The sequence below is a fragment of the Amphiura filiformis genome, unplaced genomic scaffold, assembly GCF_039555335.1.
Source record: "Amphiura filiformis unplaced genomic scaffold, Afil_fr2py scaffold_63, whole genome shotgun sequence".
In the NCBI taxonomy this organism is placed as follows: domain Eukaryota; kingdom Metazoa; phylum Echinodermata; class Ophiuroidea; order Amphilepidida; family Amphiuridae; genus Amphiura; species Amphiura filiformis.
Genome location: NW_027305527.1, coordinates 159,389 through 175,492, shown reverse-complemented (window position 1 = coordinate 175,492; position 16,104 = coordinate 159,389). Strand labels below are relative to the sequence as shown.

The window sequence follows — 16,104 nt, the reverse complement described above, 5'->3', positions numbered from 1 at the left end:
AATGATGGAACAACACCTAATGCCAAAGAAAGCAGCCAAATAATTCTTACTACTAAAGCTGATGACGTTTTCCTCAACTTCCGCTGAGAGTAAGGAAAACGAATGTTCATGAACCTGTCAATACTTATCAATGTCACAAAGAAAACAGAAGCTTCACTGGATACTATTGACATTGCTCCAGTAATTTTGCAAGTAATACCAGTTCTCCAGGACTCAGCTTGCATAGGAAAATGTTCGCCAAAATAATTATCAGCGGATGCTATAACTAGCATATACATACCCATGAGTAAATCAGACAGCGCTAGATTGGTAAGCAGGAATGTTTGAACTTTACCTTTTTCGTCTTTTGTTTTTTTCCTACTTAAAACAAAAATATTTCCAGCTAGGGCGTTCACACCAATAAGCCACATCATGCCCATCAACACCTTATTAGATAATAACCTGTCGCATGTCAAATACGGAGATCTCACGTCTAATGCTACACAATTAATATCACTTGGTACATAGCATTCACAGACTTCAGGTTGATTTACACTAATTTCAATGTGCGTTGGTAAACCACTAAATGTAGACTTATCTATCATAGTCAGTTTGTTGTCTTTTAAGCCAATAAAAGCAAGTTTCTTTAAATAGTTCAAATTTGGAATATTTGTAAACTGGTTACCATCCAAGACCAGATGACGGAGGTTTGGGGTATCTTTGAATATTTGTGAATCCAAGACACGCAGCTGATTGTTTTTTAGTTCCAATATTTGAAGATGTTTCAATCCTTTAAATGTTTTGTAGTTTAAATTAGTCAATGAGTCACCCAAAGACAGGAATTCCAAATTAAGAAGCTTCCAAAATATATTATGTTCTACGTTCACAAATTTATTACCATCTAATTTCAACACATACAAGTTGGACAAATCCTGAAACAATTGATCATCTAATGATATTAATATATTTCGACTGAGAAATAACATTGTGAGGTTATGAAGTCGTAAGAACAATTGCATCGGCAGATGTTTTAATTTATTATCAAAGAGCTCCAAGATCTTAAGGTTTGTCAACCCTTTAAATAACCCACTTGGTAAAAGTGTCAGATTGTTATTAGACAGATCCACAAAAGTCAGCTTACTAGTTTCATTAAACAAATCATCATGTAATGAAATGATTTGATTTCTAAAGAGACGCAACCGTTTAAGGTTTGTTAACCCTTTGAACAACCCACTTGGTAAAAGTGTAAGGCTGTTATCCGACATATCCAGTGTAACCAGCTTACTGGTTTCATTGAACAAATTATAATCTAATGAAATGATTTGATTTCTAAAGAGCACCAATTTTTTAAGGTTTGTCAACCCTTTGAACAACCTGATCGGTAAAAGTGTCAGGTTGTTGATAGCTAAATACAGTATAGTCAGCTTACTAGTTTCATTGAACAAATCACCATCTAATGAAATTAGTTGATTTCCAAAGATGAACAATTCTTTCAGGTTTGTCAACCCTTTGAATATCCCACCGGGTAAAAATGTCATGTTGTTGTAGTGCAGATAGAGTAAAATCAGCTTACTAGTTTCATTGAACAAATCGGCATCTAATAAAATTATTTGATTTCTAAAGAGACGCAACTGTTTAAGGTTTGTCAATCCTTTGAACAACCCACTTGGTACAATTGTTAGGTTGTTGTCGTTCAGACCCAGTATAGTCAGCTTACTCGTTTCATTGAAGAAAGTATCATCTAATGAAATTATTTGATTACCATCGAGATACAGCTGTGCAAGGTTTGTCAATCCTTTGAACAACCCACTTGGTAAAAGTGTCAGGTTGTTGTTGCTTAGGTAGAGTAAAGTCAGCTTATTAGTTTCTTTGAACAAATCATCATCTAATGAAATTATTTGATTACCATCGAGATACAACATTTCAAGATTTGTCAATTCTTTGAACAACCCAGTTGGTAAATGTGTAAGGTTGTTGTCTTTAAAATAGAGTATAGTCAGCTTACTCGTTTCATTGAAGATAGTATCATCTAATGAAATTATTTGATTACCATCGAGATACAGCTGTGCAAGGTTTGTCAACCCTTTGAACAACCCACTTGGTAAAAGTGTCAGGTTAGTGTTATTAAGGTAGAGTAAAGTCAGCTTATTAGTTTCTTTGAACAAATCATCATCTAATGAAATTATTTGATTACCATCGAGATATAACTTTTCAAGATTTGTCAATTTTTTGAACAACCCAGTTGGTAAATGTGACAGGTTGTTGTTTTTTAAATAGAGTATAGTCAGCTTACTCGTTTCATTGAAGATAGTATCATCTAATGAAATTATCTGATTACCATCGAGATTCAACCGTGCAAGGTTTACCAACCCTTTGAACAACCCACTTGGTAAAAGTGTCAGGTTGTTGTCGTTAATATAGAGGAAGGTCAACTTACTATTTTCATTGAACAAATCATCATCTAATGCAATTATTTGATTTTGACCAAGATTCAACTGTTTAATGTATGTCAACTCAATGAACAACCCACTTGGTAAAAGTGTCAGGTTGTTGTTATTAAGGTAGAGTATAGTCAACTTACTATTTTCATTGAACGGATCGTCATTTAATGACATTATTTGATTTCCATCGAGATACAACTGTTCAAGGTTTGCCAATCCTTTGAACAACACACTTGGCAAAACGGAAAGGTTATTGTTGTTCAGACCCAGTTTAGTCAGCTTATTAGTTTCATTGAACAAATTATCATTTAATGAAATTATTTGATTTCTATCGAAATACAACTCTGCAAGGTTTGCCAACCCTTTGAATAACCCACTTGGTAAAATTGTAAGGCTGTTGTCGTTAATATAGAGGAAGGTCAACTTACTATTTTCATTGAACAAATCATCATCTAATGAAATTATTTCATTTCCACCGAGATACAACTCTTCAAGGTTTTTCAACCCTTTGAACAACCCACTTGGTAAAAGTGTCAAGTTGTTGTCGTTCAGACCCAGTTTAGTCAGTTTACTAGCTTCATTGAACAAATCATCATCTAATGAAATTATTTCATTTACACCGAGATACAATTGTTCAAGGTTTGTAAATCCTTTGAACAACCCACTTGGTAAAAGTGTCAGGTTGGTGTCGTTAAGGTAGAGTAGAGTCAACTTACTATTTTCATTGAACAAATCATCATTTAATGACACTATTTGATTTCCATCGAGTGTCAACCGTGCAAGGTTTGTCAACCCTTTGAACAACCCACTTGGTAAAAGTGTCAGGTTGTTGTCGTTAAGATAGAGTAAAGTCAGCTTACTAGCTTCATTGAACAAATCATCATCTAATGAAATTATTTGATTTCCACTAAGATGTAACTGTTTAAGGTTTGCCAACCCTTTGAACAACACACTTGGTAAAAGTGTCAGAATGTTGTCGTTCAGACCCAGTATAGTCAGTTTACTAGCTTCATTGAACATATCATCATCTAATGAAATTATTTGATTTTCACCGAGATACAACTTTTCAATGTGTGTCAACTCAATGAACAACCCACTTGGTAAAACTGTAAGGTTGTTGTCGTTAAGGTAGAGTAAAGTCAGCTTACTATTTTCATTGAACAAATCACCATCTAAAGAAATAATTTGATTTCCACTGAGAGACAACTCTTCAAGGTTTGTCAACCCTTTGAACAACCCACTTGGTAACAGTGTAAGGTTGTTGTCGTTAAGATAGAGTAAAGTCAACTTACTATTTTCATTGAACGAATCGTCATTTAATGAAATAATTTGATTTCTATCCAGATACAGCTGTGCAAGGTTTGCCAATCCTTTGAACAACACACTTGGCAAAATGGTAAAGTTGTTGTCGTTCAGACCCAGTATAGTCAACTTACTATTGTCATTGAACAAATCATCATCTAATGAAATTATTTGATTTCCACCGAGAGACAACTGTTCAAGGTTTACCAATCCTTTGAACAACGCACTTGGTAAAAGTGATAGGTTGTTGTCGTTCAGACCCAGTATAGTCAGTTTACTAGCTTCATTGAACAAATCATCATCTAATGAAATTATTTGATTAAAACCGATATACAACTTTTCAAGGTTTGTCAACTCATTGAACAACCCACTTGGTAAAAGTGTAAGGTTATTGTCGTTAAGGTAGAGTAAAGTCAGCTTATTATTTTCTTTGAACAAATCATCATCTACAGATATAATTTGGTTTCTACTGAGAGACAACTCTTCAAGGTTTGTCAACCCTTTGAACAACCCACTTGGTAAAAGTGTAAGGTTGTTGTCGTTAAGATAGAGTAAAGTCAGCTTACTATTTTCATTTAACGAATCGTTATTTAATGAAATTATTTGATTTCTATCCAGATACAGCTGTGCAAGGTTTACCAACCCTTTGAACAACACACTTGGCAAAACGGTAAGGTTATTGTTGTTCAGACCCAGTATAGTCAACTTACTATTTTCTTTGAACAAATCATCATCTAATGAAATTATTTCATTTCCACCGAGATACAACTGTGCAAGGTTAGTCAATCTTTTGAACAACCCACTTGATAAAAGTGTAAGGTTGTTGTCGTTCAGACCCAGTATGGTCAGCTCACTAGCTTCATTGAACATATCATCTTCTAATGAAATTATTTGATTAAAACCGAGATACAACTGTTCAATGTGTGTCAACTCATTGAACAACCCACTTGGCAAAACTGTCAGGTTGTTGTCGTTAAGGTAGAGTAAAGTCAACTTACTATTTTCATTGAACGAATCGTCATTTAATGCAATTATTTTATTTTCACCGAGATACAACGTTTCAATGTTTGTCAGCTCATTGAACAACCCACTTGGTAAAACTTGGATTTGGTTCGCATATAAATCTAGCAAAACAAGTTGCGGCAAATCTTGAAATAAATCAATGGCTATGGAGACCAGGTTATTATACTGTAAAAACAGATATGATAGAAATTTTAAACCCGTAAACGCAAGGGAATGTACTTTTGATATTCTATTCGAACTGATGTCAATTGTTACCAAACGTGTGAGACTGACAAAAGCATTTCGGGAGATCTCCACTACATTCTGTTCTGATATGGTTAATGATGTAATGATATCATCTGGATAAATGATAAGAGCTGCATAGCTATCCTTGGGGCTGTGGCATGTGAAATGTACATATTTGTTACCAACAGTAGCATTGCAATCAGGTGGAAATTCAAAAGAACAAGGAAATGCAGACGGCAGACAGAAAATAGTGTGATTGAATTCATTTGTATCACAATACTGAGTGTCTATTCCGGAAAAAGTCTGTTGTTGTTCACCATCACTTTCTGAGCACAAAGACAGAGACTGGTTCATTGGTATACTATTGATAAGGACTTTGGTATTACCATACAGAAAAAGCTGAAGATCAGTATGGGAGAATACAATTGAACATATATCATTTGCGACAATAACAATATATCTATTCTCACAATTCAAAAGATCGCCTTGCTTATCCATGTGCAAAAAGGTATCAGGCAGCATTCCATCAAGTACGCGTAACAAAACTCCTGTTCCTTTTGATGCTGTTATTTGCAAGCCGCAAGTTTTGACTGCATCTCCACTGAAAGCGAACGTGACTTCATCAATTATTTGTTTTTATCCTTGGTAAGAGAGCATTGGAAGCTATTTTTGTCAGCAATATTCCAGAGAGGAACAACTTGTAAGCTAGCAATGACATGAAACACCAAATTGAAGAAGATCAGGGGAACAAGAATAGGACCTTCCAAATTGGTCATTTTGACGTTAGTTTCGAAATAATCAAAAACCTAGTATTTGATGCTTACTACATGCTTTAACTTTTCACAGAACATCGATTACAAAAAACTTGCAAAATGAATACTTCAAAATAAACTTGTTTTAGTTGGTAATGTCTGACAAAAGTAAAATTGTTTAATTGGCTTGTAATTCAGCCTCACTAACGTTTTTCCTATTTTTTTTATTGAATTTCCCACAAAAAAGGCTGTCATTCGCATTTTGGCTCATCGATAGGGCGCGTCCATTTTGAGCAGAAGATATTATGCAGTTTATAGCGAAGTATAAGAACAGTAATTGTACAACTCAATAAGTTAAGTGTTCCAAAATAAGTACAGTATAACAATGACTACAATATTATAATAATAACATAAAATATGTATCATTTATATAATTAAATATTCACCGTTCACGGCGGATGCCTCTTCAGTACACTTTTATACACTCGATAGCCCGCTCGATAGTCATGATAGTGTAAAGCTTAACTCGGAATGAACGTATGGGATAGGTTTTACGACAGATTATATGTTGATTTAGCCGAAGAAATGATGAGAACGAGGTCAGGAAAGAAGCACTTGTTTGGACACTGATCCTGTAGATTAATGTGGTAGATTTTTAATTCCAATGAACTTCAGAAAGATGACAGCATTACTAGGGCTCATGTCGATTAAAACCTAAAAGTATGTTCGACAAGTTAGTTGGCTGGTTTCACACTGATGTATAACACCGTTGCCGAATTCTGCCGTAATCATGACCGTGTTCTAGATGTCACTGTTTGGTATCCACCTGTTGTTGAACCAAAGAGAAAAGCAACTAGACATTGTGCTCACAGAGCACGGCCCTTAGCCAGCGATGTTGATCTTTTTATGACCTTTGACCTAGAGTTGTTCATGCGACATTTGTACCACCAGCCTATGGTAATTCCTGGTGGTGACGACATTGTAGGGCTACTACTATGTCATTTACGGGAGCAGCAGCATTTTGAAAGTATTTGGTAAAGAAAGAAAGAAGTTAAGAATCGGATAGAAAAACAGGACCTAGCTCAGCTAGGTAAATACACAGATGCCCTTGGAAGGCTCTGTAAAGATTGTTTATCTATCTTTAAAAGCCTTGCAAGGACATACCTATTCTTACTATAATGTATACATATATTATTATACATGGCTCATTGAACCACAATGGGCTTGTTAAGGACTATATATCTTTGCTGTATGGATGACATATTTGTGTGCAAATCTATCATGGGGGTCATAGGGGCCCCCCCAGTCAATTTTAGTTAAAATTACGTTTTTGGTCATTGTCCGTAAGTGGAAGAACTTTGACCGCATTTGTGGCACCACCCAATGGTCCTAGTGCTCAACTATGGTCAACATGGCAAAAAGCATATGGCTACGATGGCCGATTTAAGGTATTTGGTTACATGCCGGAAATGACCCCTAAATGACCTTTGACCCCGATTCTGTGTACAACTTTTAGACACTGGCTATAGACGATGCATGTGTGTGTGCAAGTGATGTCACGGTGCTATGTAATATGGGGAATGAGTAGCATTTTAAGTGAAAAACACGTTTTGGGCTATAATGACCTTGACATGACATTTGCGCCAGACATTTTCACATGACATTTGTGGCACCCCCAATGGTCATAATAACCAAATTTCGTCAAAATTGACAAACACGTATGGCTACGATGGCTCATTATACGATTGGTAGAAGAAAGAAAGAAAGAATCAGAACCTAAGAAAAAGCTTAGCCAAATGCCATTTGGCTAAGGTAATTATATGGTTATCAATGTAAATCACGAACATATTAAAGAGCGATAGGGTACTGTGTATGAGGCGGTGTTGGTAAATGGGTTTGGCTAGTATTTGACGTTGGCGACCAGACCCGAGTATGAAGAGTTCAAGAGCATTACTCTGGTCTCAATGGCAAGCATGCTATATATTATCATCATGCTGGCTACGGAACCAGCGTGTGAATTAATTAATGGCGCACATGCCACTTTTCAGCAATGTTCTTATGTGATTTTCTAAATAGATTGGGGGATACGTGCCACCCCTGACCCTATGACACTACGCCACAGTACCTTGTTACAGTTTCATTACCCCCTTTTTGCTTCGCGCGCATTTTTACCATAAACGTATTTTGTCGGCAAAAGGTGCTGGATTCACTGGACTTCAAAAAATTTTCTCCAACCCCAATGTCAAAAGGAAATCTATGCCACTGTTAATGATGTATATTTTTGGTTTCTTTTTTAGGACATGAAGGGGGATCCCAAAAAATTTAGACCATAAAAGGCGGGGATCAAAAAAATCCACCCTTTTTAGGGGGGATCAAATTTTTTTGACGTCCGAGGTTCCAACTTTTCCACACCCCCCAAAGTATTTATGAACACTCCCTAATTGCTCATATCTTCGGAACTGGTTGTTCAATTTCAATGGGGTTTTCTGCAAAATGCAGCTTTGTAACTGTTTTTTACTATCCTATAAGAAACTGAGAATTAAATATTTCCGAGTTCCGACTGATTTTGCTTGATCGCATCACATAATAAAGAACAAAAGAAGCAAATATAAAACAGAATCGTCGAGTCTCATTCTATACCTGTTAGCCTACTCATTTCATGCATCACTGATTTAACATGTTTGGGGAGAATTCTAGTCTTTGATACTACGCTACCACTTTAGAAGGCTAGTCTTCTCCATCAGTCGTTTACAAAAGTATTAGGGGCAAGCTCGGATCCGTTACAATATTTTCTGAATCCTTAGGAAACAAAAAAATTAGCAGTTTGAATTTTCACCCCTGTATAAAGTTTGACCTTGGAAATCTGTAATCGCCCAGGGGTGACAATTCTACACCCACCCACCCCCCCCCCCCCCCCAATCTCATTTGGTACCACCTAGAGCAGTGAAGAAAAACACTTAACTGGCAAAAATATCTAACCTGATAAAACAATAGATTACAGCCGGGCTTTACTCAGCTCAGTCTAGCAACCAGCCTAACAACCAGCAGAAATAATCGATATTTCTATTGTGTCTTGCAAAAAGAAAATTGGCAAAAATAGCTTCCTCATCAGTATAAAATAAAATAAGATAAAATAAAGATTTCATTGCTTGAACAAAACGCATAGTCATATTGGTGAAAAACAATGAAAATACGACGAAGTTATCGATTCCAAATGACATAGACGACTGCACTCGTTTAATCTGAGACGAATATACCTCGTCTCAGGTTTAATAATCAAAATAAACATTTAAAAAAAAGTAACTAACCCCCTTAAATAATGGCCATTATTCAAAAACGGGCGATTGTATTACAAATCTTTAAAATGCGTTGGAAGCAGAATTTTTTTCTGCACAAGTTGACACCTCATTTGTAGCAATTGACTAAATATTGACGTCACAGCCTAGGCCTATATTTAAATCAATGTAGCCCAAGATTTGAAAGTTGCAGTAAATTCTATTGATTTGTATTCAGTATAATGGAAGAAAATCTGTGTAATGATATCTGAGTGTTTTTGTATTGTTGTAAGCAACGTGGTAAGTGCAACTTTCAAAATCTGGACCTCACTACATTAATTTAACCGGTGTTTTATTGTTTTCTGGGCTATCGTATCAAATAAGGTGTCAAAATGCGCAGAAATAAATTCTGCTTCAAACGCATTTTACAGATTTGTAATACAATAGCCCGTTTTTGAAAATTGGCCATTATTTTAGGGGGTTAGTTACTTTTTTTGAGATGTTTATAAAGCCAAGTATATACTGATGAGGAAGATAAATTTATACTACAATAGCGGGTGTTTTGGACCAACGAAATGAATCGTATTATTCAAAGCAGCACAAAACAATTGCTCATAATATCGCAATCGCTCATTGTCAACGACTGGATCATAAATACAGAAATGAAAGCCTCAAAGATGAAAATTTAATAAGATGAAACTTATAAATAAAGTAATACGAAGACACTCGGAACACTAGTTACTCGCAGGCTATTGTTATGCGCGACTCACTCATTCATTTAATTAGGCAATGCACCAATTGAATTCGGCGACCGAAATTGGGAGCTACACCTTTTCCAGCCAAATAAAAAGCAATAATTTTCATTCTTTCAGTAAATATCAGAAGAAACCCATAATGCTTGATAGTATATTTTTATTTTAAATCCGGGTGTGAAATTTAGTCGTCTAGTGTAACACAACCTCATCATCCCACAGCTTCGTGTCAGAAATTGCCATGATAGTAGGGCGAATCCACTAGTTAATCAACAGCCACGCATGGCCATTTCGTTCCACCTTGTTTAATAGTTTCGAGATATAGGTTATCCACTTTACTCATGTGTGACTTCTAACAAAAGGCGCTGGTTCCCGTAGTATTCCTCATTCAAACCAATTCAATGCACGACCTCGGAGTTACCTGCATCAGCTGCTGCATGACTTTGCCGGGCTATTTTGAAAACATGCAGGTACTTCTTTTGAAAGTCCTAAACAAGGTATAGCAGTCGCTGATAGGATTTGCAGCTTATAGAACACGGATAACCTCTATAGATGAATCCAAATCCACGCATTCCTACACCTGACTAGCATCCTTTAGTTGGGTAGCCGTCGGCTACAATGCACCCAAAATGTGAAATGATTCGGCCTTTTTTTAAACTGCATTCCATCACCCGTTTTACACCTTCCGCGAAAACACAGGATTAACTACACCATATCAAACGCTACAAATGGATGTACTTGCGAACAAAAGGACTATGTATGAATAGATGCGACGGGATTACCTGCGGAATTATCTCTATTGTATATATTATTCTATTATCCCTCCTCGTCCTTGCATCTTCTCTAGGTGTTAGGCGGCTTTTATTTGCACAATGGGGCGCTCAAAACACCAGGTTGGTACTGGCGGCTACCCAAAGATGGCCGACCAAATCCTGACCATGACTTGGCTCGTTGGATTCGTCTATAGGGGCCGAGCACGCAGGCTAGATCCTGGAGGATCTATTTGAAATTACATAACTTTATGTTCAGTACCAAAACCTCCTCCTCATCATCAGGTGCACGTCGCTATACTGTCCACGGCATTATAGTACTTTAAATATACAGACATGTACTAGTATGGCTATATATACTATATGAAATATTCGATTCTGTGTCTTTATCACTGTATGGTATGTTCGAATCATTGGGCTATTCCAGATGTATTCCGCACCCCCCCCCCCCCTATGGAAGACACTTCCGGAATTCAGGGCTAAATTGACAGCCGGAATTCACATGTCAGGAAAAACCCATGGAAGACACTGCCGGAATTGTGGTAATATGTCTAATATGGCCAGCCGGAATTCACGTAAATGTAAATGTCTTCCATAGGGTTCCAGCAGGAATTAGAACATTTTTTGTTTCCAGCCAGAATTCAAGTAAATGTCTTTCATAGGTTAATCGAGATGGTGATCATAAGTGAAGATTCTGCTGGAATTGGAGCATTTTTGACCATTTTCCAGCCGGAATATTAAGAAATGTGAATGTCTTCCATAGGCACATCATGGCCTTTCACAATCCCCACTCTTGTTTTTTCGTTTATTTTAGCAGCCGGAATTTCACCTAATCTCAATGTCTTCCATACCCTCCAGCCGAAAAAATGACTGCTGGAATTCTAGACACATCTCAATTCCAGCTGGAATTGTATTTTTTTTTTAATGTCTTCCATAGGGGGGGGTGCGGAATACATCTGGAATAGCCCATTATGTGGTTTATATATTTATAGTACAATGATATCACACATAATTCTTTGAAATGTCACAGTATACATTACATCAGGACGTCGAGCCCTATCATCTGTTGAAATTTAAAACTCATTGCACAAACTATTTTTTGTGTCAGTTCCTGAGAACTGACACCTAATACAGGTTTGACGATTACGTGACACTTCGAATCATATCGAAAGATCACATGATCTGTAAAATATCAATATCGATATCAATATCAATATTATTTGCAGCAACGAAACGGACCACAGCTGATGTACTAGACCATGTAGACTCAGGCTGTCTATTTGAATAAATGTATCGGGAGCATAGCCGTGCGCGTGCGCAGAATCTTGAGCAGAAAATGGCGAAAATTACGTACTTTTACAAGGCAAAAAGCAACTTTTCTAGGCATTGTTGACATGGTGCCTTCGCGAAGGAAAGTTTCCTACTATAAAGACCTAACTTTTGAGATGGTTTGTATGTTTGAAGGTGCAAAATTAACAATAAGGCGGCGGCGGCCGGTTATACCGCCGCGTTCAGCAAGTCATCATCACGACACTTGTAAACAAACGAGTTTGTTTTGACAGATAACGTCAGATGCAATCTCTGTCAGGAATAATGCATGTCTCTGTCTTGATAATATCGAATGATAGAATTCGCCATCTTCGTCCTGTGAAAAAAATTTGAAAAATAGAAGGCTGACGCTGCGCCAAAACACGTAGGCCTATGTAGTGTATAATTAGGCCTATTTACTGATAAATGAACTACCACTAAATGTTCTTGTCAGTGCTGCAGTGCAAAACTTCTCTTTAACATTACATTCAAATAATAACTACATTGTAAATTGGAACTGATACCAAATTTTTTTAGGAATATCTTGTTTTAACATATCTCAACACCAAAACTTACCAACTCATGCTCATGGAATGTGTATTCGGATTTTGTTGTCGATTCTCGACGACGGAGACCGGAGCAAAGCCTCTTCTTGCTCCTCCGCTGCTAGCTTGCGATCCCCTCCCTACTATTAAACTATTTTTCACCTCTTTGGTTCACGCCTGTTTTTATCTATATAACTACATCTTCTCTGGTTTAACAATAAAATGGATGCGGTAAAGCACACGTAGCATATAAGATGTGTAGAAAATATTATTGATAATAAGCAAGCTGGTTGACATCTAGATATTACAAATTATTGAGTATAGGCCCTAAGATAAACGGAATTTACACAATTTACATAAACAAGTCGCTTGCAACGAGCTTTGATAATTGACCAATGAAGTGGACTGTTCTTTTCGTAATAATAATTAACGCCCATGCTTATTGGTCAGATCTTATTTGCTCATCTATTGCTAGGTAGAGAAGCATTCAGCTATAACAAGCGAGGAACGAATATAAAACGGGAAACAAGAGAACAAAATAAACTAGACATATAGCTGTGGTCACAGACCACGACACAGCCATTTATCCAAGCAAAGGGTCGGGGTTCCAATTTCACGCATTCCTATACCTCAATGGCTGCCAAAGTTGGGTCCCCGTCGGCTCAATTTCACCTAAAATGTGAAATAATGCGGCCTTGGAGGGTATTTTAAACTGCATTCTATCACCCGCGTTACACGTATAGACAAAAGAATGATGACAGTTTACAACATAAAAGAATCTAACATCGATTTTTAAGCGGCTTTTTGGTGTGGCGGGGACCCAAAGATGGTCGACCAAATCCTGACCATGACTTGGCTCGTTGGATTCGTCTATAGCTTATGTCCCACAGATGAAAAAATTAAACGGATTGAAAATGAGATGGTTTCGTAAAATTCTGGTGTTTCAAAAATGGAGCGGTCAATTTTCAAGATTCAAAAAGTATGTGATAGCTGATATATTCCTCAATCACGTCGATTATTGAGTTATGTTTGGTTTGTGCGTTAAAATACCAGAAAAATTCAGTTTCCGACGATACACTTTAGGGACACCCTGTAGTCCAAAATGGATGGCCCAAAGTGGAACACTGGAAACAGACCCCACTCAGAACTATGTAATACAAATGTATCTGGCCATAGTAGGCTACTGATGTACTATGAGGCCGCGGCCCTAAGTGGTGTTGACAATGCAGACACACCTGAAGGGGATGCATTTCTGTAATGCCCGCTCCACGTTTCACTTTTCCCCGGCCTAAAGACTTTTTCAAGTTCACACCATTTAATAAAACTTCGTTTTGATCAACTTTATTAATGTCATTATTTGATTATAAACCTAAAGTTTTGCCTCGCCTTGCCTTACTTTTTAATCCTGTTTGGGTTGGCCAAAAAAAATGGTCTACTTTGCCCCAGTCTCCAATAATTGCACAAAATTTCAATTTATTTTTGTACCCTATGTCTTCCACATGATAAGTTCTACCAGAAAAGCACAAGGAAAGTTGGAATTCGTTTCCATATTTTGGCGTAATTTTCAAGCATCGTATTTCACCTAACTAGGCTTAAAAATAAAATTACAATTTCCGTGATAATCGCTATTTGCAAGTCGCCAATCGCGACTTGCATGGCTTTTCCTATATCTCTGTCCCGGGATCTCTGTACTGTCACAATGTTGTTTTACCACCACCAGCAATACCATTTTCTTCCAAAGACATTACGTTCACATTTATTGCACAAAATGCGCACACCACCCCCTCCCCCCACCCCATACACGCATACAAACACATGTTCATCACAATCTATTATAATACTAGTAAAAGTTCAAGGACATTGATAATTACTTCTGCTTCTCTGAATGGTGAGGAAAATAATAAAACATCAATAATTATATTAAAATGACCAGGCAGTCACGCAGAGCTTGCGACAGTTTTACGCTTTTTCTCGCAACAGCAGTAGAAATACAATTCAATTATTGATTGCATAATTGCATTCGGGTCAGATTGTATGCTATAGCATGATAAAATATTGGTCACTACGGTAATACTACTCTATCCATACAGTTCGCGGCTAAGGAACGTCCATTTTGAGGTTCTGAGTAGCATTATTGCACCGAGCATCTTCCTCTTGTTGGGCATATTAATTTTTCCAATTTACCATAATGGCAGAAAACGCATCACCAGCCGATTTCAACGGAACATGGAAGCTTGAAAGCACCAGTCCTAACTTTGAAGAGCTACTCGCGGCAATGAACGTCAATTTTGTCGTACGGAAAGCCGCTGCGAATGTGAGTCCTGAAATCACCATAAAACAAGACGGTGATGATTTTACCATCATTATGAAGGTGCCACTCAAAACGACCGAGATGAAGTTCAAGGTGGGTGAGGAGTTTAAGGACAAACATCCCTTGAAAGATGAGGAGAATCAAGTACTGGTTACTTGGGATGGCAATGCATTGGTGCAGAAGTGTGTCAACAATGATAAGAACCCGGTCTTGACCCGTACCATAGAAGATGGCAAGCTGGTCGTCAAGCAGAAGTTGGGTGATATTGAAGCCCACAGGATCTTCGTCAAATGTTGAAATGGGTGTTGGATTTATTACGTTTTGCAGTCAATAGACTTAATTATTATTAATAGAAAAACTTAGAAAACAGTTGTGAAATGGAATTTTTGCATGTTTAAATCAATCGCAGAGTGAAGGGGAGCTAACCTTTTTCAGTTGGTCCTTAAAAGACAATCGGATTTTGTTATTTTAGATGGATGTTGGTGATTTTAGATGGAGATTAATGTTGGTGATTTTAGGTGGAGATAAGGGCGATTTACGACACTTGCACATAACAATTGTACAACTCTGCTGCTTCCCAGTACACATAGTTCATGTAGTTGGGGCGAAGCAAGTGAAGTCACGCTACTCACGCACAAGTGTACGGGGATTCGAACCATGGACAGATGAAGACTTCGTGCTAATACTGCCTCCAGTCAACCCCGACCGATATTACCTTGACTGTAAACGATACGGACTTTGAGATGAAATTTGAAGGAAAAAATACATCAGACTCGTGCAAAATAGCAAGAGAGACAGAATCAAGGATACATGATAAAAATTCAGGACTTATTTTATTATATTTTTGCAATTTACCAAGATCAGCTCACAACACCTCGGACGCGTTCTGGATTCAAATTCGAAATCGTAACGCCTCCGATGTGTTTAAAATTTGTTACATTTTAACACATTGGACGCGTTCTGATTTTTTATCGTCTCAGGTTCTTTGGAGCCATTTATCCAGACATCTGGGATATTTTCTTGTACAAACAGAATCTTCAACCCACAGAGACTTGAGCAACGTCAAATAATTTGATATATTTCCCGGGCTTAAGGGATCTAAAATGAGCGTTTATTGCGTTTCGACAGTATTTTTTGGGACATGAGAGCACCTCAGACCTATCGAATTGCATTCTGAATACGAAGCATGTCTTTCTGATATCAAATAATTTTCATTTTTGAAAATCACAATATAATACAAATTTTATGACAAATTGATATTTTTCAAATTTTGATATATAACAGTCCTCGAAGTAAATTATATAAATCTAATGATATATTCTTAAAGTGTATGTAGCAGGGAGGAAAAGCCGACGGTCAATTGAAAATTTTGACCTTTCATATTGAAGATATGGATTTTTTCCCAAAAAGACCTAATTTGT

General features: G+C 37.1%; 1 protein-coding gene across 1 annotated transcript; it reads left to right on the top strand.

The window, feature by feature from the left end:
- Positions 1-14,407: 14,407 nt before the first annotated feature.
- Positions 14,408-15,806, top strand: LOC140144566 (fatty acid-binding protein, adipocyte-like). Its single transcript, XM_072166384.1, has one exon. The coding sequence runs from the start codon at positions 14,561-14,563 to the stop codon at positions 14,978-14,980; it is 420 nt and encodes a 139-aa protein (XP_072022485.1). The 5' UTR covers positions 14,408-14,560; the 3' UTR covers positions 14,981-15,806.
- Positions 15,807-16,104: the final 298 nt, after the last annotated feature.